The sequence below is a fragment of the Meira miltonrushii genome (assembly GCF_003144205.1).
Source record: "Meira miltonrushii strain MCA 3882 unplaced genomic scaffold FA14scaffold_2, whole genome shotgun sequence".
Classification (NCBI taxonomy): Eukaryota; Fungi; Basidiomycota; class Exobasidiomycetes; order Exobasidiales; family Brachybasidiaceae; genus Meira; species Meira miltonrushii.
This window is the reverse complement of record NW_020289944.1, coordinates 1,154,050-1,181,416: the sequence shown is the minus strand read 5'-3', so window position 1 is coordinate 1,181,416 and position 27,367 is coordinate 1,154,050. Positions and strand designations below refer to the sequence as shown.

Genomic DNA, 27,367 nt, shown 5'->3' with positions numbered 1-27,367 from the left:
TGAAGAAGTATGATTTTGAGATTACCTTGAAATGTAGGAGATGAAATGGTAAAAACAATCTTTAGCGCTCTATTTATATCTTTCATTTGTCTGAAGTTCTTGTCCTTCTTTCAACAAAGCGGCAAGATATGTTCCTTCGTTTGCAAATTGAGCCGTGCCTTTGTTCGGGACCGGGCCGCCAATTCTCTTGGCCGAAAGAACGTAAATGCGGTGTTCCTGACCTGATGGAGCGGATTGGTCAAAGTACATTATGATGTGTCTTGTCATTATTTCTTTCAAAGTCATGATTGTTTTGTCATTATCTCTTTCAAAATGATAAATATTTTGTCACAACAACATGATGACGGTCAAGAGCTTAAATAAGGCCAACAATAATTCCCCGCGTTTGCTTATTCTTTCTCCCCACGCTAAAGGAATAATAAAGTTTACTAATGTTAGCCAAGAAATAAGAAACAAACAATCCATCGGGAATCTTTGTCAATTCTTCGCTTAGGAACATCAAGTGTATACAGTATGATGATGATGAACGATTCAATCAGGAAAGAGTATAAAATGGGGAAGGAGAGGCAGCGATGACATCTCTTTCCATTCTACCACACATATCTCGATTTACCGGAATGCATCTTTCGTTTGTTGCCCTCATCTCTTCCTTAATCTTGAGCACATCTGTGCTAACGGCCCCATTACAAAAACGAGATGATCCATTGGTAGGCTATCTCGCTACACACTTCATTAGCAATGATGAAGCAATCTATCAGCACATATCTAATGGCAACAACCCTCTGTCTTTCTCTGCTTTAAATGGAGGAAATGCAGTCTTACGTTCAACTGTCGGAACAGAAGGAGCACGAGATCCATATCTGGTATCCTCTCCCGATAATAGCAACTACTGGACAATCGGTACAGATCTACAAATCGGTAAAACAAATTGGGGAGAAGCTGTTCGACATGGAAGTCGTTCGATTGTGGTATGGCATAGTACAGATTTGGTGAACTGGGGTACGAATTATCTTGTTGAAGTAGAGGATCCGACTGCGGGAATGGTTTGGGCACCTTCTGCAATTTATGATGAATCATCGCAAAAGTATCATGTATTTTGGGCTTCTCAACTCTTTGCTTCCGATGATCCAAATCATGATGGAAATCCGGTCACCGAACATGTTATCCGTACAGCATCTACAACCGATTTTAAGACCTTTACCAATCCAGAAACTTACTTGCAAACTCCCGGATATGCAGTCATCGATCAAGAATTCCAAAAGATCGATGGTGAAGATAACTCTTTCGCACGTTTCATCAAAAATGAAACAAACTCTCGCGTTTATCAAGAAATTTCTACAGATGGCATCTTTGGTACTTGGACCCGAATTGGAGGAGCAGAAGGATATGTGACCGATCAAGGCAGAGAAGGACCTGCTTCTTTCCGCGATAACCAGGATTCATCAAAGTATCATCTATGGCTTGACAATTATGGTTATCAAGGTGGAGGTCGTTATGAACCTTATTCTACCTCAAACATTAAGCAAGGTGGTTATACAGCAGACAGCATGGACCTCTTCCCGACCAACTTACGACATGGATCTGTTATTCCTGTCACCCAGTCGCAATACGAGTAAGTAGACATATTGAAACGAAGATGAAGACTTTATACTGACCGGCACATCCGATACTTCTTCTTACAGTGCTCTTCGTGCAAAGATTTGATTAAAGATTGAAATAATGTAATAAATCTCTTGCGTATGCTCCTGATCTAAAATGCCTAGATTCTATTGAAGCTTACTTGGCGTTGTTGAATTTTGAATAGCAGAGAATTCCGAAAGATGAATGATATTAAGATCATGCCAAGACTTTGCTAATGTGAATTCCCCGCATCGATCATGCATGCATACCTGCATAGCCGTCATCATGCGCTTCCGAAGAGTCGTTGTATGTATTCACTTATTGGCCTTGACTTGTTTGTCCTGTCAAAGAAAGAGACGTTGAAGTTAGCGCAATTCGGCAATCTTGTTTTACTACCACCTGCATCACTTTCCACACCTATGCTTCTCTATTGTTTATCGCTACCATGAGTATGCCGGGTTCTTTTGCTTTGCGGGAAAACAGGAGAAAAAGATGGACATCAAGGTGATGTAACAAAGATTTGATAAGATGGCATTTGATGCCTCTCAAGCAATCTCATTTTCCATCCCACACCGTTTTTCTTCTTTTGCAACTTTTCATCATGCGTTTGATCCTGATTACTGCAATCACAGCAGTCATTGCTGCCACTTCTTCTTTCTCTGCACCACTACAGGGAAGAGATACAACGTTTGTCGGTTATTTTGTTACGCACTTCCTTGGCAATGATGAAGCCATCTATCAGAGAGTATCGAATGGTAACAATGCTTATTCGTTCACGTCTTTGAATAATGGTAATGCAGTTTTACGCTCCAATGTTGGAATTGAAGGTGTTCGTGATCCCTACTTAGTCGCTTCTCCTGAACGTACAGAATTTTGGACTTTAGCAACTGATCTACAAATTGGAAAGACAAATTTTGATGAGGCATTAGCACGTGGAAGTAGATCAATCGTAATTTGGCATAGTACAAATTTGGTTGATTGGGATGCAAATTATTTAGTGGAAGTCGAAATTCCAGAAGCAGGAATGGTTTGGGCTCCTTCAGCTGTTTGGGATCCTTCGTCTTCTCAGTATTTCGTTTTCTGGTCATCACAATTTTACGCAGAAGATGATCCAAACCATAACGGAAGTGCAACTTCAAAACCAATCATTCGTTATGCAACAACAAAAGATTTCAAATCTTTCTCTGTCCCAAAAGATTATGCAAAAGGTGACGATCAATTACGCCTAGATCAAGAATTCCAATTAATCGATGGAGACAAAACGTTTGCAAGATTCATGTGTGATGACACGCATATCTTTCAAGAGGTTTCTTATGATGGCTTATTCGGAAATTGGCAAAGAATAAATGGCGTTGATGGTCATATCAATGACGAATTGCGTGAAGGTGCTGCTTCTTTTCGTGATAATCAAGATCCCAACAAATTTCACCTTTGGTTGGATAATTATACCGGTGATGGATATCAAGCATATGCAACCAGTGATATCTTTACTGGCTATTATTCGCATGACTCAGTTGATGGATTCCCTTCAAACATGCGACATGGATCTGTTTTACCGATCACGCAAAGTGAGTACGACACCATCCGATCAAGACTTGGCAACTAAGACAATTGGAGAGAAGCTGTATATTCTTGTTCCTTACAAAATTTGTCAAGGTGTATCTGCGAATATATCTTTTGAAATGATCTTAAAGACTGACTTCAAAGACAGAAGTTATCTTTTGAACTGTAAATTGAGAAAAGGTGGTCAGTGTCAGAATAGAGGTAGTAAATATATGTCATTTTGACTCACAAACATTTCCCGAAACCTTGTGTGATCTCGCTTTTATCGGAATCGAAAAATCAGGTATTTCGCTCGGGTATATTGTAAACTTTATAACAATTTGGTTCGTCACAAGACAAAGGACGAATGTGATTTGGAGGCGGATTAGGATTGTTTGGCTGAGGTTCTGGGTTTGGTTGCGCTTGCGGTTGTGGTGGTTGGGTATTGGTTGGTGGCTGCCAATTGGGATTCCAAGGAAAGGTAGGAGCTCCAGAAACGCTAGACATCATGATGATGGCCAAAAAGAGCGAAACAGCATTAGAAATTGTGAAAAGCATTGGAAAGAGTGACTTGGTTTGGCCTTGTGAAGAAAAAGTTCTGTTGGAGTTGGAGAGTTGAGAAGAAGTTGTGCAAACTTTTGATGTTATATACGCTTAACAAACCACATCTGGCGCCCTTCTGAAACTTTCTTTGAAACGCCGTTCTGATCGATTTCGTTTACTTTTCAGCTCCGAACCGGCATATGATGTGATATAAGAACAAATTCAAGGTTCCGCTCATGGTTCCTACGCCGAGCGTAATTAGCAAAAGGTTTCGGATGACCTCATATACGAGTCAACAACTTCGGCGGAAGGAGAATCGAAATCGGCCATTCAATTAGAAGTGCGAAAGAGCATTCTTAAAAGATGGTTCCACATAAGCCCGCCGTTGTCAATAACGATCAATCTCCTAATTCTCACATCGTCAAGTCAGATGAATGTTGTGATTGAAGATGATCTGGAAATATGAGAAGAAGCCTTTCCATGTGACTGTGAATTGTTGACAGCTTTTACGACATTGTCAAGACCATTCGCTAGCACGGCGCCTTCCGTCTGCCAAGAGTAATGGCGTAAGATTTTAGCCTTTTCATGAAGGGCAAACATCATTGTCACATGTACATTTGTGAAGCCCAGCTTCGATGACATATACTTTTTGCTGTTAAGTGTGACCATTACTACAAACACCGCGGTCATAAGACGCTGAAGAACAGAGATTCATACTTTGAATTTTTTCTTCAGAAATCGGATACGTGCAAGCATCGCAAATGAAACACGAAATCATTTCCATAGCAAATTATCTCGTTCTGACCATCTCTCTGTACCCTTTCCTCGGTAAATGATGTAGCAAGTACGTATATGAAACCTACGTACATAAGCGTCAGGGCCATAAATACATTTAATGCCGTAGTCGCAAAAGATGCAAGCGAAAATGTCGACGAATGTGCATGGCATTGCATTATGACCCCACCAAGAGGGAAAGATAAGGTTGTATCTATCCGAGGAGTTGTAAGAAGTATGAGGCACTGCTAAATGTATGTTTTCATAAAATTAAAGTTTATTGTTTCCGTTGAATAAACAAAGGAAAAGTGTGGGAAAAGGCGAGCATTTTCCAACTTGGCAAACTCTCTCTGTGTACACGTGTACCATACCATAATCTAATGATTTATGCAAAGAAGGCCTTGGTCAACGGTTTCTTTTAGCGTATTAAAAGATTTGATTTGATGTCAGGGGAATCAAACTTTTTAGGCTAATGCTGAATTTTAATTAGTCCCCAAAAAGGAAGTTTATTATTCTGCATAATCATGCAATTGCTTTATAGTACAACCTTCTATCTACTTATCTGGCAGCTTGCTAATTGCCGTTTTGCGTGGGAATTGCAATAGCAATTATGCCCACACATTCAAAGAACCCTGCTTTTGTTGCAGCGGATGAGCGGGCTAATCCGTTCTTGACTTTAGCGAGTATTGGCTTGAAGTTGGGAAGATCGAAAGGATTATTTGAATCTTTCTTATGATAAGATTACACCGACTTATCAGCCCAGTGTTGTTCTTCTGAAACGCGTTCGCGAGGATAAGGTTTGACGCGATTGACAATAACAGCAAGTGTTGATCTTCAAGATGTGCGTGACGCGTTGACAGGCATAAGAGCGGCGGAATAAGAAGAACACACTTTAGGTAAGATCGTCTTCTTACTTGCCATTCTGATCACAAATTCATGCATGACTCCTTTTCTTTCCCATTCATTCATGCATCACGTACATATACAAAGCATAAATGACTTGCCTAATCGAATGTGTTGTAATGCATTACGTGTGTGTTTGTGCTGCAAGTGTACCTTTCTGGATGCAAGACTTTTCTGCCTAACACTACTGTACTGCAGTGCACTACTCTGCAACATCATGCGATGCCCTGCGCTGCGCAGCTGTGGTAAAAGTATCCGATTAAGCTAACATATTCGCTTCACAATCCGCCCTCTGCTTAAACGCCTTTTTGTGGGACAAACAATTACGCCCGATTCCAATTTTCTGGGCTATCACTTCACTCTCAATATTCACACAGGCTAAAGAGATGGTCTGGTGAAACAAACGCATTCATTCGTAACAAGTATCCTTTAACCTGATATAACCCATCATTCTTTCTCTTTTACGATCACAATCCAACGAAGCATATCTCATTCTCATCTTTACAAATTCATAACCTCTCACACACTTTCCTTTTCAAGAAAATCCAAACTTAAACGAAACAAGCAAGATCGCAAGAATTAAACGTCATATCAACAAATATAAGCAAAACAATGTCAACCAATCACACAAATACGCTATTGGATCCCTTGGAGGATGGCAGCTCTCCACATACTCCGATCAAGAACAGTTCCCGAGCTGGAAATGGTCAAGATGGCCAAGGATATGTGCTATCACCTCCACCTGCTCCCAAAGCATCGCAAAGAGCATATAGGCTGACTAACGATGAAAGAAGAATGCAAGATATTTCACAAATCGCACGCAAGCTCTCATTCGATGATCGGGAGGATGATAAGGAGAAACGCGGCATCAGACATGCTCGTAACGCATGCAATCGCGGGAATGATCGTCGCGACCGAGAGGATGATGGTCGGCCGATGAACTCAATTAGATTTGATGGTACATATACATTCATGGACGACATTGGAGAATCATCGATGAGTAGACAGCCGCCCAAATCAGCACCAAGAAAGCCTGCGTTGGCTTCCAAGATGCCCGGGTCACCAATCCGCATTCACCCAGCTCATCTAAGTCCTCCACAATCATTGAGCTCTAATTCCGACACTTTGCAATCATCTGGCTCTACACTATTTGACAGTCCTTTATCTGGCGAAGATGATGCAAAGCTCGGTCGTAAGAGAGCCCGCTCAATTGATGAAGAGGATTCAGAAATGATGCCCCTCCCGGACACACAGAATTTTCGGAGCACACATACATCAAACCATGTAGACAATTTCAAATATACCCTATCAAGTCAACGCATTCACGGAGCATACACTGGCTCTTCAAGCAATCAGACCCTTCAGAATACTCTCGGAGAATCTTTTGACCCATTCATGAAATCTTCTAGCAATACACCATTCCTTGTCCAATTGCAACGTACAGCAACGCATGCAGGCACAAATGACACCGTTCAACAATCCGTTCCGTTTATCAAACAAACACATCTACTTAAGCACTTTCAAGAGCATGAATCATCTTCATCAATGCACAGATCCGTCTCCAATGCAAGTTATTTGATCCGTACACCGAATGAGCTTCGAGAGGCACCATCATCCAAGATGGTTGTTGCGCCTCGATTGAAGTACAACATGGCTGTACGTTCCATTCATCATCCCAAACAATCACGTCGTCACGATAGAAGCTCTTCAATTTTAGCAAATTCTAAGCCGCTCAACTTCAACGCACCTTCTCTTTGTGCATCTTTTTCGAATTCAAATTCGCCTTCACCTGTTTTGTCAAATTCAGCTTTACCCAACGTCTTTTCATCTCAACCAATGGATTATTTTGGTACTTGGTCTGCTGCTTCATCTCCTTTGACGCAAGCACACTAAAGGAACAGGATGAATTAGGGCTCCTTTCGTCTTCTTTTAACCCTTCTTTCTGATCATACTTTTTTCTTGTAGTCACCCTTCTGTATAGTATCGCAACAGCGCTTCCATGTATCATTGTACCTCATCGAAAGATTAGAGAGACAAACAACAGCTTTCCCGTGTTCTCATTTCCGTCAATCCATACACGATTGTATTCCCATTTTTTTGTTTCAAGTGTGAAGAAGTGGTGGTATGGTGTATTACAAAATGATAAGATAAGCGCTTAAATTTGCTTTTCAGGAGCTAGAGCAGGATCGTTTTCTGCTTTGCTTCTATCCCTTCCGTCTCTTCCGATGATTGGTCGAGTACGTAATCCTTGACCGCCCGGTCTCAATAAAACTTCTTCTGCTTGACGTTTTTGATCTTGTTCTTCACGTAATTCAGCTTCACGTAAACGTTGTGAGAGTTGTTGTCTTTCTGCTTCTCTTCTTTCTTCTGCTCTTCCTAGTTGATGTACAGTTGCAGGTCTTCCTGGAGAAGTAGCGATTCCTCCAATCGTACTAGCAGCTTCATCACCTTCTTTACCAGCTGGCGTTCCGCTACCTAGGTACAACGTTCCTACAACTGCTGCTACTACCGTCAATCCTTGTAATCCTACACGCCATCTCAACGCTTTCTGGAATTGATTTCTGTCTCCTTTACGAAGGTAGTGTGAAGCAGCCACAAGAGCACCGCAAGTCGCCAGAGAACCTATTTTCCCGCAAAGAAATTGTAGGTAAGCATGCATGCATTCTATTCGCAGTCAACAACTCGAAACTCACCTATAGGTACTAGCGGTTGCTCTCTCAACTTTCGCCAAAACTTTGTTGATGTTGCCTCAATTGGTGTTCCATCGGGATTGAGAGCTTTTCTTGCTTCTACTTCGGGGAATTTCACTTGGGAAGCCATGATGCGTTATTACTGACTAATCTGTGATGGGAAGGCTAGTATTTGCGCTTATTTCTGGCTATCGCTTCAACCTAACCTTACTCTGGATTAAAATTGTATATGTAGGCGGTAATATTGTCCTGTTCGACTTCAAAAGTTTGTGATGGTATGATAAGCAAGATGATGGAACGGAAATGATAATCTTCTTCTTAATCATTCAAAGTGGAGCCAATTTTTGCTGCTTATGTAAAAGGGAAATCACTTGAACCGATCAAACGCGTTTGTACAGTGCATCACTGCGCCGAATTGATTGATACCGGACTCAGCTGCTTAGGGGCAGACAAAGGCGTTCTTGCAAGCTACAGATTTAAAACTCAAAATATTTAAAACTGCATACATTCACCTTAACGATCATCATTGCTATATATCATCGATAGAGTAATCAAGATGATCATCCTATCATCTCTGTTACCCTTGCAAATATTCATCCTCGCTGTTGGCGTATGGGCATCATCCAGTATATCTGCATATGCACCACAAGAAGCGTTTGATTGCAAAAATGTACGATCGGAAAATTATCAATTCGATCTGTCAAGGTTTAATTTTCCGGTAGAAATAATGGATACCGAACAAACACCACCAACAACTACAAAGACATCGATCAAAATCGACCTTTGTGCCCCACTACCACAAGAAAATGGACCTGCAGTCGAACAATGCAAAGAAGGAACGAGGATATGCATGAGAGTGATTAATGATAAGAAAGGGGAAGGCGAACGGGTAACACAAGTGATTTCTGCAGGTGGAAATGGAATAGATGATGGTAAATGGTCAGTACAGCTAGGTGAACATGTTGATGGTGCAGAAAGAGTTCTCGAACTCGAAATGGCTGGAGACTATTATGGCGATCGTAAACAACGAACAGAGATCGATTTCAGATGTAATAAAAACGGCCCAAAAGACGCAAAGCCAATCATGAAGAAATACGATCGAGAAGAAGGAAAGCTGAAGTTGGAGTGGACAACGCCATATGCTTGCACAACACATATGGGCGGAGCAGGGGATAATGATCGCAGTGATACCGATAAAGGTGGAAATCAAGATCCAAACAAGAACAGTGGCGGATGGGGATTCTTTTCCTGGTTCTTTTTCTTGTTGATCGTTGGAGGGATCGTGTACTTTGTTGCCGGACTATGGAGAAATTACAACGAGTATGGCGTCATTGAACTGCCGAACAAAGACTTCTGGAGGGAAGCTCCTTATATCGCCAAGGATATGGGCAAGCACATCTACTCAACCGTATCAGGGCAAGGATCTTCGCGTGGGGCTTATGAACCGGTATGATCTCAGATTGGTTCTCATGCACGCACAAACAGCTTTTTTATGGGTTCTCGGAATTGATGTACAATACAGTAATATGAAACAGTTTACGAAAAAAAATCGGTCCAGATGGAGAAAATATTGACCTTTATTTGCCTTGTGCAAAGGCTCTTTGAATACCACGCTTAATCTTTCGGCGAACAGATCGAGTTTCAGCACGGGATAAGCGACGACCCACTTGACTATCAGTAGTACTTTCTCGTGGCATGACGTGCTGTTTGAAATCATCAGCTGGTGAAATGCCGGAAGGCATACTGTACACGCTTTCATCGTCATCCACACCTTCGCCTTCATCTTCACTGCCTTCTGATTCTGAGCCGCTGGAAAGATCGATTGCAGCGCCTACTGATGGCACAAAGATGCGTCGTTTGTAATTGGAATCTTTGGAGAGCGGCATGGGTGGACTCAAAGGTGCACGTTCATCATCATCTTGATCACTTTCATGACAGCCTGGATCATCGTAAGAGATTTCACGGTGATAAGCAGAAACGCCAAGCGGATTCTTTCCTGGTGATTGGTCAGCACCTTCGTTACCACTGCTACGATCTGTGAATGTTTCATAACGTAAAGAGGAGATGGAAAGGGCAGCAGAATGTCTCTTTGCATTGCGGGCACGTTGCACGCCACCGGTTCTTGGAGTGGGAACATCGTTCTGTTGAACGGTTGAAGCTCTCTTTGAATCACGCGATCGAGGTATTTGTGTATCGATTCTGGCTAAATTTGAAGTTGATGGACTGTTGTGCTCTTTCCACATTGCTCCGTTATGCATATCGATCAATGTATGATTGCTGCTTGAAGCGGGATAGTCATCAGTATGCATTAGGCTGTTGGGAGGAGAGTGTGGAAATTTGAATCCTTCGTGTTTTTCGTACATTTGATCAACCCTTTGACCTCCTTGTTGGGAAACAAAAGAAAGGGGTCTGACTTTGAAATCACTCCTATCTGCATCACAGTCTAACGCGCTTCCGTTGCTGTATACAGATAAGTTTGTACGGTGATATCTGCGTTGAGGCAAAGCGGTTTGATATTCATGACGACCATCACTTCGTCTTCTGGCCCCTGTTGGAAGTGCACCGCCACTTTCTTCTTGAGCGCGTACAAAGTCCATACTCTTTGGTAATGGTAACATTTCTGTAAATGGAGAAATGATTGCCATTATTGCAAATGCTATTGAGAAAGAAGCCATTGCGATTGTGATTGCCCATAACCAAATGAATTGACGATATTGACGATTATGAATTGAGACTGATTCACTTGAAAGGATTGCCAAGATGAAATAGTTCAATGCACGACCATGATATGAGTTAAGATGGGAAGCTTGCCTTTGAATGAATTTGGCCGCATGAACGATTTCAAGAACGATGAACAAAATGCCTGAGCTGACAAAGAATACTGCCAAAGCAATAATTCTTAATGAGACATCATAAAGATAGATGTTTCCTGCTGCTGCTGCCAAACATAATAAACCAAAGATGATATTGAATATGCCCACCGTCCAATCGATAGCAGTCGTTCGTTCTTTCATGATGATTTAGGTAGGGTAGGTGATGATGATGATGAATGAAGAAGAAAGATCCTTTTTTGACCCTTTGCTTTTTCATCTCTTGTTTCTCCTCCAACATGGGATCGGAGAATAGTTGTTGCATATTGAGAGAACATTAAATGTCCAAAGCGGACCACTGATCTCCGATGTCATTTTAGCGCATTCTTTACTAAACACTGGCGGGCAACCAAGAGGGTTGTTTCTTTTGGTGGTGCCAAGATGCATGCATTTCTGCACTTTACTGCACTTCATTTACGCGTTCACATCTCGCGCCTCCTTCGATCAAAGCGGTGGTGTGAAATGAGTGTTAAATTTGCTGTGCTTAAGCCGGTTTATGCAAAGGGAAATATTGGACCCGTGTCCTTTTCGGCATCTTGACAATCTTTTTTCTTAAAGGAAAGCTTCCTTGAAACATGTTTTAGCGTTCCTTGCTCGGGATGCATGAGTTTTCTTGCTATGGCTGTATCAGAATAGGAGCTGATCATATCGTGACACAGCCGAAAGCGGAGAATCATTCATTATAAACGGGCTCCGAAGGGCGTTAAATGAGGTTATTAAAGGCAGTGTATACGCAATCCCGAAGACAATCTTTTTTTGTTCGCGGTTTGTTTCAGGCGCGCTACTCACAATAAATCATGCATGCATTTTGATTGAGGAGATTAAATGTGATTAGCGTACTTGCATACCAAGCTTGGATTGCTAAAGCAGTGTTAGTCTGGTGAGCGTGTACCTAATTAAGATTCAATAGATAAATTAGAGCGAAAGGAGTAAAGAGAACAGTATTGGTACTCCCTTATAGCGAAAGGGACTTGTCACCATCTATGCTATCTGTGGGAATTGCAAAGCGAAAGGTTAAATTTGTTCAACTGTTAATGCATTCAATGCTGCTGAACTCACAACTAGCAAAGCGTATAACAAGTATCACCCTGACCAGGAGTTGGCGTTTGATTGCTTGAGAATTCTCGTCCTTCAATCTTACCAATAGGAGCAGCCTTGGAAAGCATTGCCATACTGGCAACCAATGTAAGAAAAACGTATGTAAAGGTTCTTGCTTGCATCTTTGAGATTTGACTAGTAGGTGGTTGAATGGAGTACATGAGCAAGAATGACTGGTGTTTATGCTCTAGTAAATATTGATGAAGCGTTCAATCCGCCTCCGCTCAAGTAGAGCAAAAGGAGTAACTTATCACGGCCGCATTCAAAAGGCGATGAAAGCGGCCGCCCCCCCCCCTTTCGTATGTTTTGAGAAACATATGGCTTATCAAAAATAATTGCTTCAATTAGGATGATATTCCTAATGAAGCCGTCTTGGCATACATTAAGGCTAAAGTCCTGATGATTTTACTCCTACAGCCATGATGTTAATTAAAGGGTTGTGATCTATTCATCACAGGGTAATTGTAATGTATTCACTCCCATTAGAAAACAGTATGACATTGTCTAGTGCGAATGTATGAACAACTTATATGCGCTCAATTTGTACGAAACGTCTAGCAGTGATACTGGAAAGTAACTCTTGAAAAGAATGATAAAAAGTTCAGTCAGCTACAAGGTAACAATATGCTGCTTAGAACAAACTACTACTCACCTCAAAGTTCGTTTGGCTAGAATCCGTCTGAGGTTTGCAAGTGCTGGTTGGTACACGTTTTTTGACATGTTCATAACTTATTGGTGCCGCAATTGATTGCATGTCTTCAACATGAACCATTAGGGCTTGGTAGGCAGGTAGGGCCGGGTCCTTCAGAACGTGCAATCTCGTGAAATACAGATGCTACCAGGGTACACATCATCGTGCACAAAAGTATGACGATCAGAAAATACTTGCAACAGAGCATCTTTTCCGATTGAGACGTAGTGGGGAATCTGTGTAGTTGGATGAACGGGACAAATGAAAGAGCAAATGATGAACTACATTACGGCTAAGTCTTTCCGAGTACAATTTCGATGCCTCAAACCATAATGAAGCGAGTGAAGCAAAAATTATTTTTAGAAGCTGAGCCTTACTTACGGCATTCGATTATGATTATCTATCCATCAAATATTTGATATTTTCGAAAACGTCAACCGTAAAGATTCTGTAAAATGTACTAGCAAGAAACAGTTTGATGTAGTCTGTGTTGTACCTTGAAAGCAAAAACACAGAATCAGAGAGATTAGAAATGGCTATTAAGTAGTGTAATGAGTGACAAACTTACACTGTATCCAGACTTCGTTCTTAATACATCTACTGAATCGTCTTCAGTAATTCTTTCACGAGTTTGGAGGCCGTCTTTAGCAATGCTCTCCTCTATCCTTCCGACAAGGCTGAGTTGGAACCCCAGGTGTACTGTCGCGAATGTGTAAGCTTTTTGCTCCATTCTGAATGATTGGTAATGCTGATGATGGTACTACCATGCAGAGAAAGAGGAATACCAAAAAGATTCTAAAATGTTGTGAAATTATGATGAAAATACCTTGACAAGAGCTTTGGATGGTTGGGGGAAGTCAAGAAAAAGGTATGAAAGTACCTTTCTAGTAGCATTTTGTATGCTTTGAACGGACTCTATAGCCTCTTAACATCTCAGCTACCTCGGCATCTTTGTAAGGGGTGCCAATTACGACATTCCAGTCACTTTCGCTACCATTTGGCGCCGGCGCTCTGTCATAATGCTATTAATATCACCTGAATTATATCAATTAAACCGTGACATATGATACACTTGCTCTGCCAACGAATTCAGTAAAGAGTAGTACGCCGTGACTGAAATAATTAAATCATGGGAATTGATGTTGTACTGACATTCAGTTGTATGACGTAGTGGTCTTGAATATTCGGACTGTAAGCAAGCATGACTCAACAATCTTTCTCTTCCGTCGGGTCGCATGGCTGAGTAAGTGAATTTGGGGTATCTCTGCTTTGTGAATCACTTTCTTCTCCTCTTTGTGAATCACTTTCTTCTCCGCTTTGTGAATCTCTTTCTTCTCCGCTTTGTGAATCTCTTTCTTCTCCGCTTTGTGAATCTCCTTCTTCATTTTGGATAGGTGAATTTGGGGTATCTCCGCTTTGTGAGTCTCTTTCTTCATTTTGGATCGTTGGTTTTGACGATGATGCTGACGGAATGATCATACAAATGAGCAACATCGCCGAGATAGACAAAAAGTCTCGTGGATGCATGAGAACGAAACACTTTGAGAGGATGAGTTGTATAGATAGGGAAGTCAAGAATAATTATTGGATTTACTCTTTTTACGGTGAGATAGTTCGAACCTATCAGATGAAATAAAAGAGAATGAATAATCTTCAATCAAAGAGAAAGTTATCGGCCTTATATAGAAAAGAGAACGAAGTAAGATATATTTGATCATAGAGAGGCGCACAGGGGATAAGAGAATAAGGCGTAACTAGGAGTGAACAAAGGAGCATGTGATTCGACGTAGAAAGGAGTTATGAAAGGGGGTTTTGGAGAACCGGAACACTCTTATATAGGGTGTGCAACCTGATATCATTCCATACAACAACAATCAGCACGTCTTGTAGTCGATGTGACTTCGAGATCTCAAGGATTTGGCGCTTTGATGACAAAATGTTGGACCACTTAATCACATTTGTTCACATAACGCACTTCTACCTACTACGGCCCCTTTCAACCAATGAAGAGGCAAACATAATATTAAAAATTGATGTGATATGATTTGCGGAGTGATAAGATGCATATATGTTACAGTGAGGAAACTCGCAAAGGGAAAGATTCTGCTCTCCATCTCGTTTGTACAAGAGAATTATTCAGCTTTAGTGGCTTTGAAATGCACACCTGCTGCTTCAAGGATACCTCGTAAGACACCCGTACTTTCTAGACCAAGGAGATCGTCACTACCACCAATCAATGAATCTTGCACAAAGATAGTAGGGAAAGTACTATGACCAGATACTTCTTTCAGTCCTTGTTGAAGTGCTTGAGCGTCAGGGCGTAAATCCACTTCATAAAGGTCGAACTGAGCGCCCATCTTCGTCAGCAGCTCTTTGGCCCTTCGCGAATAGGGGCAGTATGATTTAGAGAAAACAGTCAAAGGTGATTGTTTTCTATGCTTCGATAGCCATGAGTCGTATGATTCCATATACATTCTTGCGTCATCGATGTTTGAATCCGAATCGGGTTGAGGTGAATGCGATGCTTCTTGCGATACAGGAGTGCCGTTAAGTAGAGACAGAGCATGAGAGAATGCTAAAGCCGTCTTTGGACGTAGTTCATTCAGGCGATTTTCCACTTCCGCTGGAATAGAATACGTCTTGCTCTTGACAGCGTTCAGAAGAAGCAAAACGTGATCTGTATGAGATGGCGTGGGCGTGCCTGAAAGAGCTTCGAGGGGGGCAGCTGGATTGATCTTGGCTTCATGTGGTTCGGATGGTGGAACAGGAATATGAAGCGTACTGGCTAGCTTGCGTAGTGCATCTGTAGGTGCGTAACCTTTGTCATTTTCTGATTCCGTCAGTTCTGTTTTATCGCTATCATTGACAAGCACTTCTGTGACATGTTGGTCGACATCTTCATCTGTAGGTTGTGGCAATGGAACTTTGAATGTTCCATTCTTTGTGAAACGATCCAAAGGCTTACTTTTCATGAATTCATCAAAATCTGATCGACGGGTCAAGAAAACGCAAGTGATCAAAACCAACAAGAAAAAGATGATTACTCTTCTCCGTCTTGGTCTTGCGGAAACGTGGGATGACGAAGAAGCAGGTAAAGGTAAACCTTTCTCTGAATGCATGTTGATGCTATGCATTGTTGATCGTAACCTGCTCATGTTGCTGTTGGTATTGTAGTATTACTTGCAATGATGATGGTGGTGAGTTGCACAGGATGGCGTCTTGGCGTTGTGTTAAGAGTTAGGTCATTTGTGTAGAGTCTACTTGCTCCCCCTTTTAAACATAAAATAAGCGTGGGGTGCAGCTTATAAATTAAAGCTGTGTAATCGGCAATCACTCAGCCGCTTGCAGTATAGCAAGATATTTTTAGAGATTTAGCAATTGCTGCTTTCCTCTTAAACAGCCCCCCGCACCTTTTCTCCGTCTTTTGACGCGTTACGCCAACCGGCGTAATTTTACTGGTGTAAGATGGAAATATTTAACTTTTTCAATTTCCTTCCATCATCAACTTGCAATTGTAGGCGGTGGACCAGGAGAGAAAAGGTGAGAGAAATTGTCTAATCAACTTTGTTTTCCTTCCAAGATGTCTTCCTCGCCTATGGCACGACCGCCAATGCCAATACAAGGATGGACAGAACATAAAAATGCACAAGGAAGGGTATATTGGTATAATCAAGCCGAAAAACGAAGCGTTTGGGAAAAGCCAACAGAATTAAAAACGGCAAGAGAACGTGCATTATCGCAAACACAATGGAAAGAATATCAAAGTGGTGAACGTAAGTACTATGTGAATAGTGTCACCAAAGAAAGCAGTTGGACATTGCCTAAAGAGCTCAAAAATCTCTTTGACAGTATTCCCGATGAAAGTTCAGTGAATGGATCGGCAAGTCCATATGGGGGATCTTCAGTAAGACCTCAACAACGGCAAATGTATTCAGGTCCGCCTCCGGGATTTCAATCGCCGGACCATTCGACAAATGGTTCCAATTCGCCCATGCCACCTTCAGCGAGCAGAAGTCCTGTAATTCACATGCCTCCGACAGGTCCAAGTCAACAACAACCATACAGAGGACCTCAAAGTCATCATTCCGCTCAAGCTGCACCAGTAGCAGGTGGAGAAGAAGCATTCATCCAGCTGTTGCGTGAAAAAGGTGTAGATGCATCATGGACATGGGAACAAACCATGCGTCAAATCATAACTGAGCCACTCTACAAAGCCCTTGCAACGTTGGCGGAACGAAAGGCAGTATTTTCAAAGTATGTTCGAATGAAGGAGGAAGAAGTAGAAAAAGCGAAAAAACAAAAGGCTAAAGAAATTGAGCCGCTTGCTCGTGAGTCAATAAAGGATAAAATTGCTAACGGTCGTATCGTGGCTTGGTTGAGTTATGAAGGTATGCTACAGAGATGTTCTAGTAAGTCCGCATGGAAGAAGCTGGAATCTATCGGGCTGAAGGAAGCGAAGGAAGCATGGGAAAGTATCCGCAAAGAGTTGCGAGAAGAAGAACGAAAACGCAAGAAGGATCTCCGAGAGCGTAACAGAAAGGTGTTTATGCAATTGCTGCATTCATTCGAAGCTGACGTTTTGACCCGATGGAAAGATGCGAGACAAACTGTTCTAGAGTCAGACGAGTGGAAAGCGGATGAAAAGTTACGTCAGATTGACTTGGTGGATATGATCGAAGTATTTGATGAATTGATCCAATCAATCGAAAAGCAAAAGACGCAAGAAATGAAACAAGCGCACGTAACACAAAAACGTCAAGATCGTCAACGTAGAGAGTGGTTCTGCAAACTCCTGCAAGAAGGCAAGAAGGACGGCTGGATTACTGCTCGAAGTACATTTGGTGAGGTGTACGATCGTATCAAATCAGAGTCACAACTACAAGAAATGTTAGGTCAACCGGGCAGTACTCCTCTGGACTTCTTCTTTGACGTATTGGATGATCTGCAAAGAGAGCTGGATTTATTAACAGATACTGTCATCGATGCGCTGCAGAATCACCCGAATGCACCGTACCAAGTATCGGAATCTACAACATTGAACGAGCTGAAGGAAGCAATTCGTTTGTCTGTCGAAAAGGCAAAAGACAGCAAGTTTAACGAGATCGAATCCAGGCCTGATGACGAGCTCAAGTTGGTATTGGATGAATTGATACGAAAGGTTCAGGATGAGAAGCGTAGGGTAGAGCGGAAACTGCGTCATCTCGGTGAAGATCTGCGCTATGCTCTGAAGAAGTATGCTCATCATCATTCAAACGCACTTGGTGGTGAGGATGAATCTGAATTGGACAAAGCATGGTCGGAATGGAAGCCTATTCTAGCAGACCTGAAGCTGAATGAGTGGGATGCATACAACCGAACTCCGTTCAAGTTAGAAGAAGATCAAATTGATGAAGCAAGAAGATCGGCTTGGGAACGTTTCGTCGAAAGGCAAAAAGAAAAGCTCAGCGAACGAAGAAAGGTGCAAGATCAAGATGGTTCACATTCATCAGGACGCAAGCGAAAGAGTGAGGGCGAGAGTAGCATGTCCCCAGTCAAATCACGCGAAGCAAGTCGTAAAGAACGAAGAGCTGGCGAGAAGGATAGTACGACGAGAGAAAGGGAGAGACATGAACGTAGAAGTGGCTATATTGATGAGCCAAGTGCAGCAAAGAAAGCTAAACATCAAGGTGGCGCCGCTGAAGAAGATAGTGAGGAAGAAGAAGGTGAAGTTTGAGGGGGAACATATCACGCAATGTACATTAATACACATATCATCGAAATAGACTGTTGTACAACAATATTGTCTTGTAAAATTACAATTTTGTGGAAATGAAAGAAGCCTGTTTTGCTTCATCAAAGGTGTACCAGCTGATTGCATAATGTGCCAGCAAAATCTCCAATTCTTCCACTTCGTCCAATCCTTCCAATCTGGATAATCTTTGTTTTTCCTCTTCTTCAATTCCTTGCCAGACATTTTTCAAGGTTCTTACGACACCCTTGCCATTTCCGTGCAAATCCGATTGACCAAGTCCGATTTGAAATCGATCTTTGTGTGATGATAAAGTAGAAAATGCTCTGGCACCCGGCATATCCAACGATCTACTTTGCAAATTCGACAACATCACACTTCCAAATCTCGAAGGTGGTGCATCGCGGATTATGGCATCATCACCAGCCACACACATTTCATAGCACAACGCAGAAGGTTGTGAAAGCAATTTGCCCAAGAACGACAGCAATGCATTTGATTCTCCTGGCGAAAGATATGCCAAGACACATTCTGCAATGATCAACGTTTCTTTACTTGAATCCAAATGCTTCTTTAGGATAGAGGTTGCGTTTTGATCTTCGGGCAGTGTGCGTAAATCACAAGCGATCAAAGAATATCGTTCTGTCTGGAAACAAGACTGATCTTCAGATATCCACAGATCTTTTCCGATACCTGCCGCTAGTTCTTGTCTTCTGCGTATCCTTCCTACTTTGGCTGTTGTGAGATGTGGAAAATCCAGCTCGACATAATGGCTTAGTGTTGTGATCGCAGGATCAGACTCTAACCGCCAAAAGCGTGAATCACTACCTGCTCCCAAGCTAAGAATCTGTTTTGGTGAATTCGATTGAACGAGAAAGTTGTGAACCAAACGATCGATAGCCCTACTACGTAAGTATGTGCCAATATTGATTATCGGAGATCGTCTTGAGATTGTTGCCGAAGTTGATGCTTCATTGGAAGCCAACATTGGCGTGAAAGGATCTCCAGGGATGTATCTCTGCATGATCGCAGATAGTCTTGATCCCATAGCATCATTGTCTGTTGAACGAATTGCTGTATCTGCACGTTGTTTTGAAGATTGACTTTGAGGTGGTCTGCCATTCATTGATTCAGGGCCGGATCCAGCCATTGAGCTAGATCCTGCTTTTGATCTGCCATGACCACGAGGGAGTCCTAGGGATAGTGAAGGTGGTGCTTGTGTTTTAGGTACATCTTTATTCGTTTGTTGATCCATTCTTTGTATGGTATTATGTTGCAAAAGTGTTGTTCTTCTCTCCACCACTTTGTCTGAAAGCGCGCTAAAGTTGAGGCCGATCTCCCGATCTTCTCGATTGTTGTTGCTGTGTAAGCAAATGACTTCACAACGCAGGCGGCACATAAGTGGAGAAGTGTGAGGCTAAAGAGTGCATTTATTGATTAAGAAGAATGTCAAAAAAAGATCAATCATGCTGACAAAGGTACATTAAAGGGTTCGAATAAGAAGATTATAATCGTTTGAGGGGATGATCATTGTCATCTTTCCCCTTCAACTACATCCTCACTCATTCATCTAGTCTACAATGACTCGAAACATCCTGATCGCTTTCCTTCGTAATGACTTACGTTTAACCGATCATCCAATCTTTTCCCAATTCGCATCTTCTTCTTCACAAAGAGGTTTGGAGAATGTCACGCATATCTTGCCAGTCTATGTGTTTGATCAACAATACATAGAAGTTGGAGGATTGAATGGCATCAAGAAAGGAAAAGGTCCAGGCGGTGATCAACATGGAGCACGAACAAGAGTCGCAGGATTCTGGCGAACGGGAAAGCCAAGAGTGCAATTCATGACAAGATCCGTTTATGATCTGCAATCACGTTTGCAAAGTATCGGTTCAGATCTCTCTATCTGGTCAGGTCATCCTCATTTGATTTTACACAAAATCGTGAAAGCTTTGCAAAAGAATGGAGACAATATCCATGGCGTTTGGTATGGCGAAGAACCGCATACAGAAGAAAAAGCGACTGAAAAACGAATCAAAAAGGCCTTGGCTGAAACACAAGTTCCAGTCAGATCATTTCAGCATAGGAGCTTGATCTTGCCAAAAGATCTTCCTTTCCCACTCAAGGATTTACCAGACGTCTTCACCCAATTCCGTAAGCGGGTAGAAGCGCCGGATATGTACAACGATCCTTTACCGGCTCCCGAAAAGCTTAAGCCGTTCCCCGAACTTCCTTTGATCGAAAATGAAGAAGGTGTCTACAACGTTGGAAAGCAAGCCGAGCAAGAAGTTCTCCAACAGCTCTTATCTCCTCTAGAGAAAGATCCAGGTCCAATCAAACCAGTCAAGGATGATGTAAACGCAGACAAAATTTCTGCTTTACCCTTCAAAGGTGGTGAAACAGAAGCTTTGAAGCGTTTGGAGCACTATTTCACTGGAGATGCCAATTCGCACGCTGCGAACTACAAGGAGACAAGAAATGGCATGTTAGGTGTGGACTATTCCTCCAAATTCTCCGCCGCTTTGGCCCATGGTTTGCTATCGCCCAGAACGATTGCGAAACGTGCAGAAGAAGTGGACAAGAAGAGCAACTCTTCTGGACGTGGAGGTGGCTATTGGATCATCTTCGAACTCTTATGGAGAGATTACTTCTTCTTCGTGAGCGAAAAGTATGGTAGTCAATTGTATACCTTGAAGGGTATTGAGGAATCCTTTGATTCCAAAGCAGCTCAAGAGAAAGCCAAATCATGGAACGCACCAGATTCTTTCGAGAATGAAAAAGACCCATTCGTACGTTGGGCAACGGCTGAGACTGGTGTTCCATTGATTGACGCAAATATGAAGGAATTGGCTTTGACCGGATTCATGTCGAACAGAGGAAGACAAAATGTTGCCTCCCTTTTGACAAAGGATTTGTACTACGATTGGAGATTGGGAGCTGAATGGTTTGAAAGTCTTTTGGTGGATTACGACCCTTCGAGCAATTATGGTAATTGGCAATACGTTGCAGGTGTTGGAAACGATCCACGCGCATCACGTCAATTCAATCCGATCAAACAAGGAAAAGATTATGATCGTGAAGCAAAGTACCTCAAAACTTGGTTACCAGCTTTAGAGCAATTGTCAAACAATGATGCTCATCATCCTTGGGTCAGTCCAAGCGGAAGTCCAGATGGATATCCTGCAAAACCGGTTTGTGAAAGTCCGGCTTGGAAAGGACATTATGGTAACAATGCAAACAGAAGAGGCGGAATTCGTGGAGGCGGCGGTGGGCGTAGCAAGCGTGGGGGAAGAGGTGGTGGTGGTCAATCGAATGGTCAACGTAGAAATAATGGAAATTAAAGGAAACGTAAGCAAAAATGTTTGAGATACCTTTGTCAAGACTGTTTGTGTTTGTATTCTTGCCAAGCTTTCAAATGATCTCATTAAGTTGAACAAGTATGTGTGATGAACGCGAAATCTTTATCCGGTATGCTACCTCCCCTTTTGACCAATAGGCTGAATGATTCTTTACTTGTCTAATCCTTTTGCTTATTATGAGCTGAGAAATACGACGTAGTGTTCGTGACGTAACGATACCTTAACAGTCCGGTTCCGGTTCGACGGGCTGAATTGATAATGAGAAGTTCAATCTCAGCTTGCACATCACACTTCAGCCCGCTCGGATTTTCGTGCGTATCCGTCGAGGAAGATAAAGAAGATGGCAGAGAATATTCTATCCTTTAGATCGCCGGAAGTCGAGAAATCGAATCGCAGAGATGCGAATACACTTGAAATCGATTGCAAATGTTCGAGCCTTAGTATGTTGATCATCAATTTGTGACATGAACTGAATTTTGAAGCAAAGGTGTAAAGTTGATGTAAGATAAATGTTCGATTTTACGCCGACCGAAGGCGCATTGGATTTTACGCAGCAAAACGAATGATTGTTATTCTTTGGGATAATTTTGTAGACATGGCGTTGAAGCTTTGGGCGTCGCCAAGAAGCCAAAGTTCCTGACCACAAAAGACGAAATAGAACATATAAATACACCTATGTTTTGTTACAAGATTTTGATTCTTGCACTCTCTTTTGCGGCAAAAAAGCTTTTTCCAAGTTTTTCGTGTAATTGCTAATCGTCGTTCAAATGCGTTTCACAACTTTTCACCATTCATTCATCCTTTCTCTTCTCATTTTGGCAATCCAGGCTGTCGTCGTCACAACCGTAATTGCTGCACCTATCATCTGGGAACCAAATATGAATAATAATGGCAACTCACAACCACAACCACAGCCACAACCTGCGAATCCATGGTGGATACCTCCAACTAAACCCTGGTGGCAAAATTGCGGATATAATGGAGGAAATTGTTAAGCAATCCAATCAAAGCATATGAACTTATCGTTATCCTCAATTAATCAAAATGTGAGTTTGTACTGTTTTGTTTATTGATATTTTTACTGACCGTTTGTCTCACTTTGCTGCCTTCAAAAGTCCTTTGAATTCAAATTTTCGCAAATTACATCGCTTTAGAAGGTCGAGAATCAAGCAAGATTCATTTTTCCCTTCTCTTGAGCCTACATGAACTTTGTATATTATTATCACACATCACCTTCAGAAGTAACGGCGCCGCTTGTACTTTATCATACGTCACATTGTCCTCACGAAATTGAATGCTTTTCACATACGCATCATGTCCGATGAATGAAAAGTCACGCACTCATATTGTATTTTTACTTCTAGGACGCTTAATTTCCCCACATAAAACTGAGTATGACATTCTGTGATCCTTTTGATTAGGGAACTGAATTGTGATAGGCGGAGTTTCAATTTAGCCTTCTTGAGCCCGGATTTAGAAGCTTCGTCATCGTCGTACGCCTCCGCAAGACGTAATTCAGACCTTTGAATCGGGCCGCAAAGTCGCTCATGTGTCCAGTGTGTTCCTGTGACCATCGATGGGCGCTTTCAAGACTTCATTTCTTGGCACAGAAAAGACCAGATAAAGAAAAGTTATAAAGCGAGGTATGATTGATCAATTTTTCTCTCAGACCCCACCTCAACACAAAGTTGTCCTCCTCCCCAACCCAACCATCAAAATGCGTCTCTCAACGTCGTCTTTGACTCTTTATCTCACACTTTTCGTGCTCTTAGCATTCGTTCATGCTTTACCTTATGGCAACTTTTGGAACAATTGGCCTAGCACCACTACACCCCAACCTGTTACGCAACCACAACCGCAATCACAACCCAATCCTCAACCTCAGACCAAACCTACAAGAAAGTTCCGTTGCGGTGATGAGCCTGGATCGTACTGTGGGTATGTGCCATCGTAATCCTACAGTCAAAGAAGCGAGTATGAGGAAAGTTTAGGAATGCAAATCCTGCCAACTTGAGGTGAGTGTATAAGGCTCTACGAGATGTATGGCTCACTGACAATTGAAGATTGCTTCACTTCTTTAGTCTTATCTTTGTTGTGGTAATCAACTATAGCGGCGAATGAGCTATCCCTTCTCAAGTCCTTTCTACACAGAATTGAATGATAATTTCAATCGTTTTCAATACGACAAAGCTGATTATTGATCTTCGCTCTAAATTGACTGTCGTGTGACTTTATCTGACTCACGTGAATCAGCAAATGTTGTGACATCGGAAGGCAAGATGATATGATTTGCATATATGCACCTCAAACGGAAAATATTTTTAGTTTTTAAGTTTTTATGTTTGATCGAGATCATAAGAAAGTGGAGGCATTTCAGCTGCACAATGCACAAATAGAACGCCGGAGAATTTAAAAGCCCTGAACATAGCACAGGCGTAGATCTTTTAGCGCACGCAAGGCTTCAAGCGGCTGCTCTGCTTTAAGAAGAAGCTCTTACTCTTTCAAACGCGACCTTCTTAACCCGGCTTACCGGGTTGATGGAAGATTAGCATTTATGAAAGCTTGACTAATAGAATTGGAAGAGATCGGAATAGGATTGGCACTAGGCATAAGGGATGCACTCCTATTAACAGCTTATTATCAAAGTGATCATCACATTCCACTTCTCCTAGTCGATCCTATCTTGTGATCGTTCGGTCAGTTTATTAAAATATTTGCTTTCGGCTTGATGAGCATGATGAGATCACATTCGAACAAAACGTTCTTCCATCGAATGACCGATTGACCGAATAGAAGCCAATTTCCTGTAAGGATGAAAAATCTTTTTAGTCTGTCAAAGTAGCATTGATTATCGGCTATTTTATCAATCCTCCCTCTTTCGTTTCTGCATAACAACGTCAGTCAAGTTTATGCGAAACAAAAAGTTTGCAAATCTTTCCCAATTCTTCCCGGGTCACTCACTGACTAGAGTAAGCTTAAAGAGCAACATTCATACGCGTGCAACAGTACAGGCACAAGAGCACAAGCCATCCTCTAGCAATTTCATGCAGCCCAAAAAATTTTTATCTCGAAACACAAAAAAAGTTTTGGGTTTTAGCCGGTAGTAAGGAGACTGCTAAAGTGCCCTCCTATGTGGTCCACATTCAGCCACACTCCTGTAGCCCCTTGGTGATGAACCAATCCAGTTGACGAAAAGTTAACCCGCTCATTCCTAAATAGATCATCATCTGTCAAACAAAACAAGGCAAGAGAAAAGGTATAAAAGACTTACTGAGAATTATATGTTCTTCTTTCGACCATCAACAACAACTCAAAGGATATTTGGTCAAACAGGCTTTACCATATTATCTTCTTCTTTTCCTCAAACTCGTTCTATTGGTGCAAGATTCTTATCAGGTCTTCATCCTCTCGCTTCCATTTCTCGTCACAGCATATATCCTCCTAAACAAACAACCGTATCTCTCACGCAAAAGCGATTATTCTCACATTCAAAAATGGTCGCAAACAAGTACAAGTTAGCCATCATTGGCTCAGGAAATTGGGGAAGTGCAATCGCACGTATTGCAGGAATGAACGTTCAAAGATATCCTGAATTATTCGAAGAACAAGTAAACATGTACGTTTATGAAGAACAAGTTGATGGAAAACCATTAACGGAAATCATTAATAAACAACATGAAAACGTCAAATATCTACCTGGAATCACACTTCCGGATAATATCGTAGCTGTCAATGATGTTGTCAAAGCTGCAAGTGGAGCAGATCTTTTGATCTTCGTCTTACCTCATCAATTCATCCCTGGCATTTGCACTCAATTGCGTGGAAAGGTTAGCAAAAACGCTCGTGCTCTTTCCATGATCAAAGGTGTTGAAGTCAAGGATAGCAACATTCGTATCTTTGCTGATGTGATTGAAGAAATTCTTGGATGCAAAACAATGGCACTTTCTGGAGCAAACATTGCAAACGAAGTCGCTCAAGACAAATTCAGCGAAACCACAATCGGATATCGTGAAGGAGATCTAGAAAGCGCAGAGATCTTCCATAAAGTCTTTGACAGACCTACTTTCAAAGTTGGAATGATTGAAGATGTTGCAGGTGTGAGCTTGTGCGGTGCTTTGAAGAACGTCGTCGCTATTGGTGCCGGATTCTGCGATGGATTAGAATGGGGTTCAAATGCCAAAGCAGCAATCATGAGAATCGGATTGATGGAAATGAAAAATTTCTCGGAAGAATTCTTTGAAGGCGTTAAAGCTGAAACTTTCACAGAAACAAGTGCAGGTATTGCTGATTTGATCACAACCTGTTTCGGAGGAAGGAATCGTAAATGCGCTGAAGCATTTGTCAAAACTGGAAAATCTTTTGACGTTCTTGAAAAGGAACTCCTTAACGGACAAAAGCTACAAGGAAGTGAAACTGCTCGTGAAGTTTATCAATTCTTAGCAGCCCGTGGAAAAGTGGATGACTTCCCACTTTTCAAAGCAGTGTACAATATCTCATTCGAAGGTGGTGTAGCACAAGATTTGGCAAGCAAATTGTGATCGTCTTCTTCTTCTTCTACTATTGTATTAAAAAAGTATATTTTCTCTCTCTGAATGATTGTTAATCTTAATATAATGAACATTAAAAGTCTCTGTCTTTGAATAGTGTGTGACTTTATCCGATGCAGATTGTATGAGGAAGCTGCTGTGTTCTCTAATATGTGCGTGATACAAGTTGAATTACTGAGAAGAACTTTAAAGTGTTCTCTGTTTGGCCGCAAAAGCGGAATTTGAATATACATTACATGCGGCCAAGTGTGCTCTTGCAAGGTAAAGTAAGCTTTCTAAAGCAATAAGAAAACATAATAACCCTCTTCAGTTTCAAGAATGCGGTTCCGATGCTTGTGCCGTGAAGGACCAAGCTTGGCGTTCTTCACAAAGACGGGTTGGTAGGACTACACTGCCGAAGATATCCCGCTCTCTGTATTCGGGAAGAAAGGTATATAAAGACGACTTTCAAGATCTCTTACTACTCCCATCACCTCAAGCTACACTATCCTATATTCCCTTTCAAACATTCGAACGAAAAAGAAACTTTAACATGTCAATTTCAGTAAAAATGGTCAACAATAACTTCACCTTCAAGATGTTTTTATTCATCTTCATTGCTCTTACTGCAACGCTTATTCAAGCCCAAGAAGGACCAGCTCCGTAAGTACAATGTTGATACAAAAGAGAAAAGAAAAGAAGGTTTTCTTATCAGTAATGCTCTCTCTCATTCTTTAGATTCTGTCAAACGGGAGCTTGTCCAAAAGGTGCAAAAGCAACGGACACATGTAGTCCTGCTTGCATTAATCGAACTTGCTGCACATATGACGTCCCTTGCTGTTAAGACAGTAGTGGTGATCTCATTGTATCTTCATTTTGGTGAGTACTTCGATTGCAAAAAGTGAAGCTAATACTTACTTGTAAGCATCCAACTTGATTCCTTACACCGTTTTCAGAGACTGGCACTATTCAAAGTCTAAAAATGTCTCAAAATTTATGAAGAGGCAGTAAATGTACCTA

At 41.8% G+C, this 27,367-nt stretch overlaps 12 protein-coding genes across 12 annotated transcripts; 7 read left to right on the top strand and 5 right to left on the bottom strand.

The window, feature by feature from the left end:
• The first annotated feature begins 449 nt into the window (after positions 1–449).
• FA14DRAFT_160347 (uncharacterized protein) lies at positions 450–1,777 on the top strand. Its single transcript, XM_025498635.1, has 2 exons — positions 450–1,612; positions 1,683–1,777. Exons 1-2 carry the CDS (start codon positions 573–575, stop codon positions 1,702–1,704), a joined length of 1,062 nt encoding a protein of 353 aa, XP_025355279.1. The 5' UTR covers positions 450–572; the 3' UTR covers positions 1,705–1,777.
• A 242-nt stretch (positions 1,778–2,019) lies between these two features.
• On the top strand, positions 2,020–3,329 carry FA14DRAFT_160346 (endo-1,4-beta-xylanase). The gene has a single exon (XM_025498634.1). It carries the CDS (start codon positions 2,222–2,224, stop codon positions 3,224–3,226), a length of 1,005 nt encoding a protein of 334 aa, XP_025355278.1. The 5' UTR covers positions 2,020–2,221; the 3' UTR covers positions 3,227–3,329.
• On the bottom strand, positions 3,309–3,669 carry FA14DRAFT_178364 (uncharacterized protein; the record flags this gene model as incomplete). The annotated part of the gene is made up of 3 exons (XM_025500841.1): positions 3,309–3,346; positions 3,413–3,442; positions 3,516–3,669. 3 exons carry the CDS (start codon positions 3,667–3,669, stop codon positions 3,309–3,311), a joined length of 222 nt encoding a protein of 73 aa, XP_025355277.1.
• A 2,325-nt stretch (positions 3,670–5,994) lies between these two features.
• FA14DRAFT_154407 (uncharacterized protein) lies at positions 5,995–7,275 on the top strand (the record flags this gene model as incomplete). Its single annotated transcript, XM_025497679.1, has 1 exon — positions 5,995–7,275. The coding sequence occupies one exon, from the start codon at positions 5,995–5,997 to the stop codon at positions 7,273–7,275; it is 1,281 nt and encodes a 426-aa protein (XP_025355276.1).
• Positions 7,276–7,537: 262 nt separating this feature from the next.
• FA14DRAFT_120466 (uncharacterized protein) lies at positions 7,538–8,202 on the bottom strand (the record flags this gene model as incomplete). Its single annotated transcript, XM_025496408.1, has 2 exons — positions 7,538–8,004; positions 8,076–8,202. 2 exons carry the CDS (start codon positions 8,200–8,202, stop codon positions 7,538–7,540), a joined length of 594 nt encoding a protein of 197 aa, XP_025355275.1.
• Positions 8,203–8,628: 426 nt separating this feature from the next.
• FA14DRAFT_167408 (uncharacterized protein) lies at positions 8,629–9,525 on the top strand (the record flags this gene model as incomplete). Its single annotated transcript, XM_025500084.1, has 2 exons — positions 8,629–8,698; positions 8,726–9,525. The coding sequence occupies 2 exons, from the start codon at positions 8,629–8,631 to the stop codon at positions 9,523–9,525; spliced, it is 870 nt and encodes a 289-aa protein (XP_025355274.1).
• Positions 9,526–9,649: 124 nt separating this feature from the next.
• On the bottom strand, positions 9,650–11,086 carry FA14DRAFT_178360 (uncharacterized protein; the record flags this gene model as incomplete). Its single annotated transcript, XM_025500840.1, has 1 exon — positions 9,650–11,086. The coding sequence occupies one exon, from the start codon at positions 11,084–11,086 to the stop codon at positions 9,650–9,652; it is 1,437 nt and encodes a 478-aa protein (XP_025355273.1).
• An 826-nt stretch (positions 11,087–11,912) lies between these two features.
• FA14DRAFT_188998 (glutaredoxin-domain-containing protein) lies at positions 11,913–15,987 on the bottom strand. The gene is made up of 6 exons (XM_025501693.1): positions 14,896–15,987; positions 14,036–14,194; positions 13,884–13,970; positions 12,693–12,817; positions 12,567–12,619; positions 11,913–12,175 (listed from the first exon to the last, which is right to left on the bottom strand). Exons 1-6 carry the CDS (start codon positions 15,884–15,886, stop codon positions 12,004–12,006), a joined length of 1,587 nt encoding a protein of 528 aa, XP_025355272.1. The 5' UTR covers positions 15,887–15,987; the 3' UTR covers positions 11,913–12,003.
• A 108-nt stretch (positions 15,988–16,095) lies between these two features.
• On the top strand, positions 16,096–18,548 carry FA14DRAFT_160344 (uncharacterized protein). The gene has a single exon (XM_025498633.1). It carries the CDS (start codon positions 16,312–16,314, stop codon positions 18,442–18,444), a length of 2,133 nt encoding a protein of 710 aa, XP_025355271.1. The 5' UTR covers positions 16,096–16,311; the 3' UTR covers positions 18,445–18,548.
• Positions 18,549–18,574: 26 nt separating this feature from the next.
• FA14DRAFT_109941 (S-adenosyl-L-methionine-dependent methyltransferase) lies at positions 18,575–19,534 on the bottom strand (the record flags this gene model as incomplete). Its single annotated transcript, XM_025495897.1, has 1 exon — positions 18,575–19,534. A coding segment is annotated over one exon (960 nt), but the record flags the coding sequence as incomplete, so codon positions are not given.
• A 398-nt stretch (positions 19,535–19,932) lies between these two features.
• FA14DRAFT_188995 (cryptochrome) lies at positions 19,933–21,879 on the top strand. The gene has a single exon (XM_025501692.1). The coding sequence runs from the start codon at positions 20,040–20,042 to the stop codon at positions 21,801–21,803; it is 1,764 nt and encodes a 587-aa protein (XP_025355269.1). The 5' UTR covers positions 19,933–20,039; the 3' UTR covers positions 21,804–21,879.
• A 1,659-nt stretch (positions 21,880–23,538) lies between these two features.
• FA14DRAFT_178355 (NAD-dependent glycerol-3-phosphate dehydrogenase) lies at positions 23,539–26,359 on the top strand (the record flags this gene model as incomplete). Its single annotated transcript, XM_025500839.1, has 2 exons — positions 23,539–23,759; positions 25,252–26,359. 2 exons carry the CDS (start codon positions 23,539–23,541, stop codon positions 26,357–26,359), a joined length of 1,329 nt encoding a protein of 442 aa, XP_025355268.1.
• Between the last annotated feature and the right edge of the window lie 1,008 nt (positions 26,360–27,367).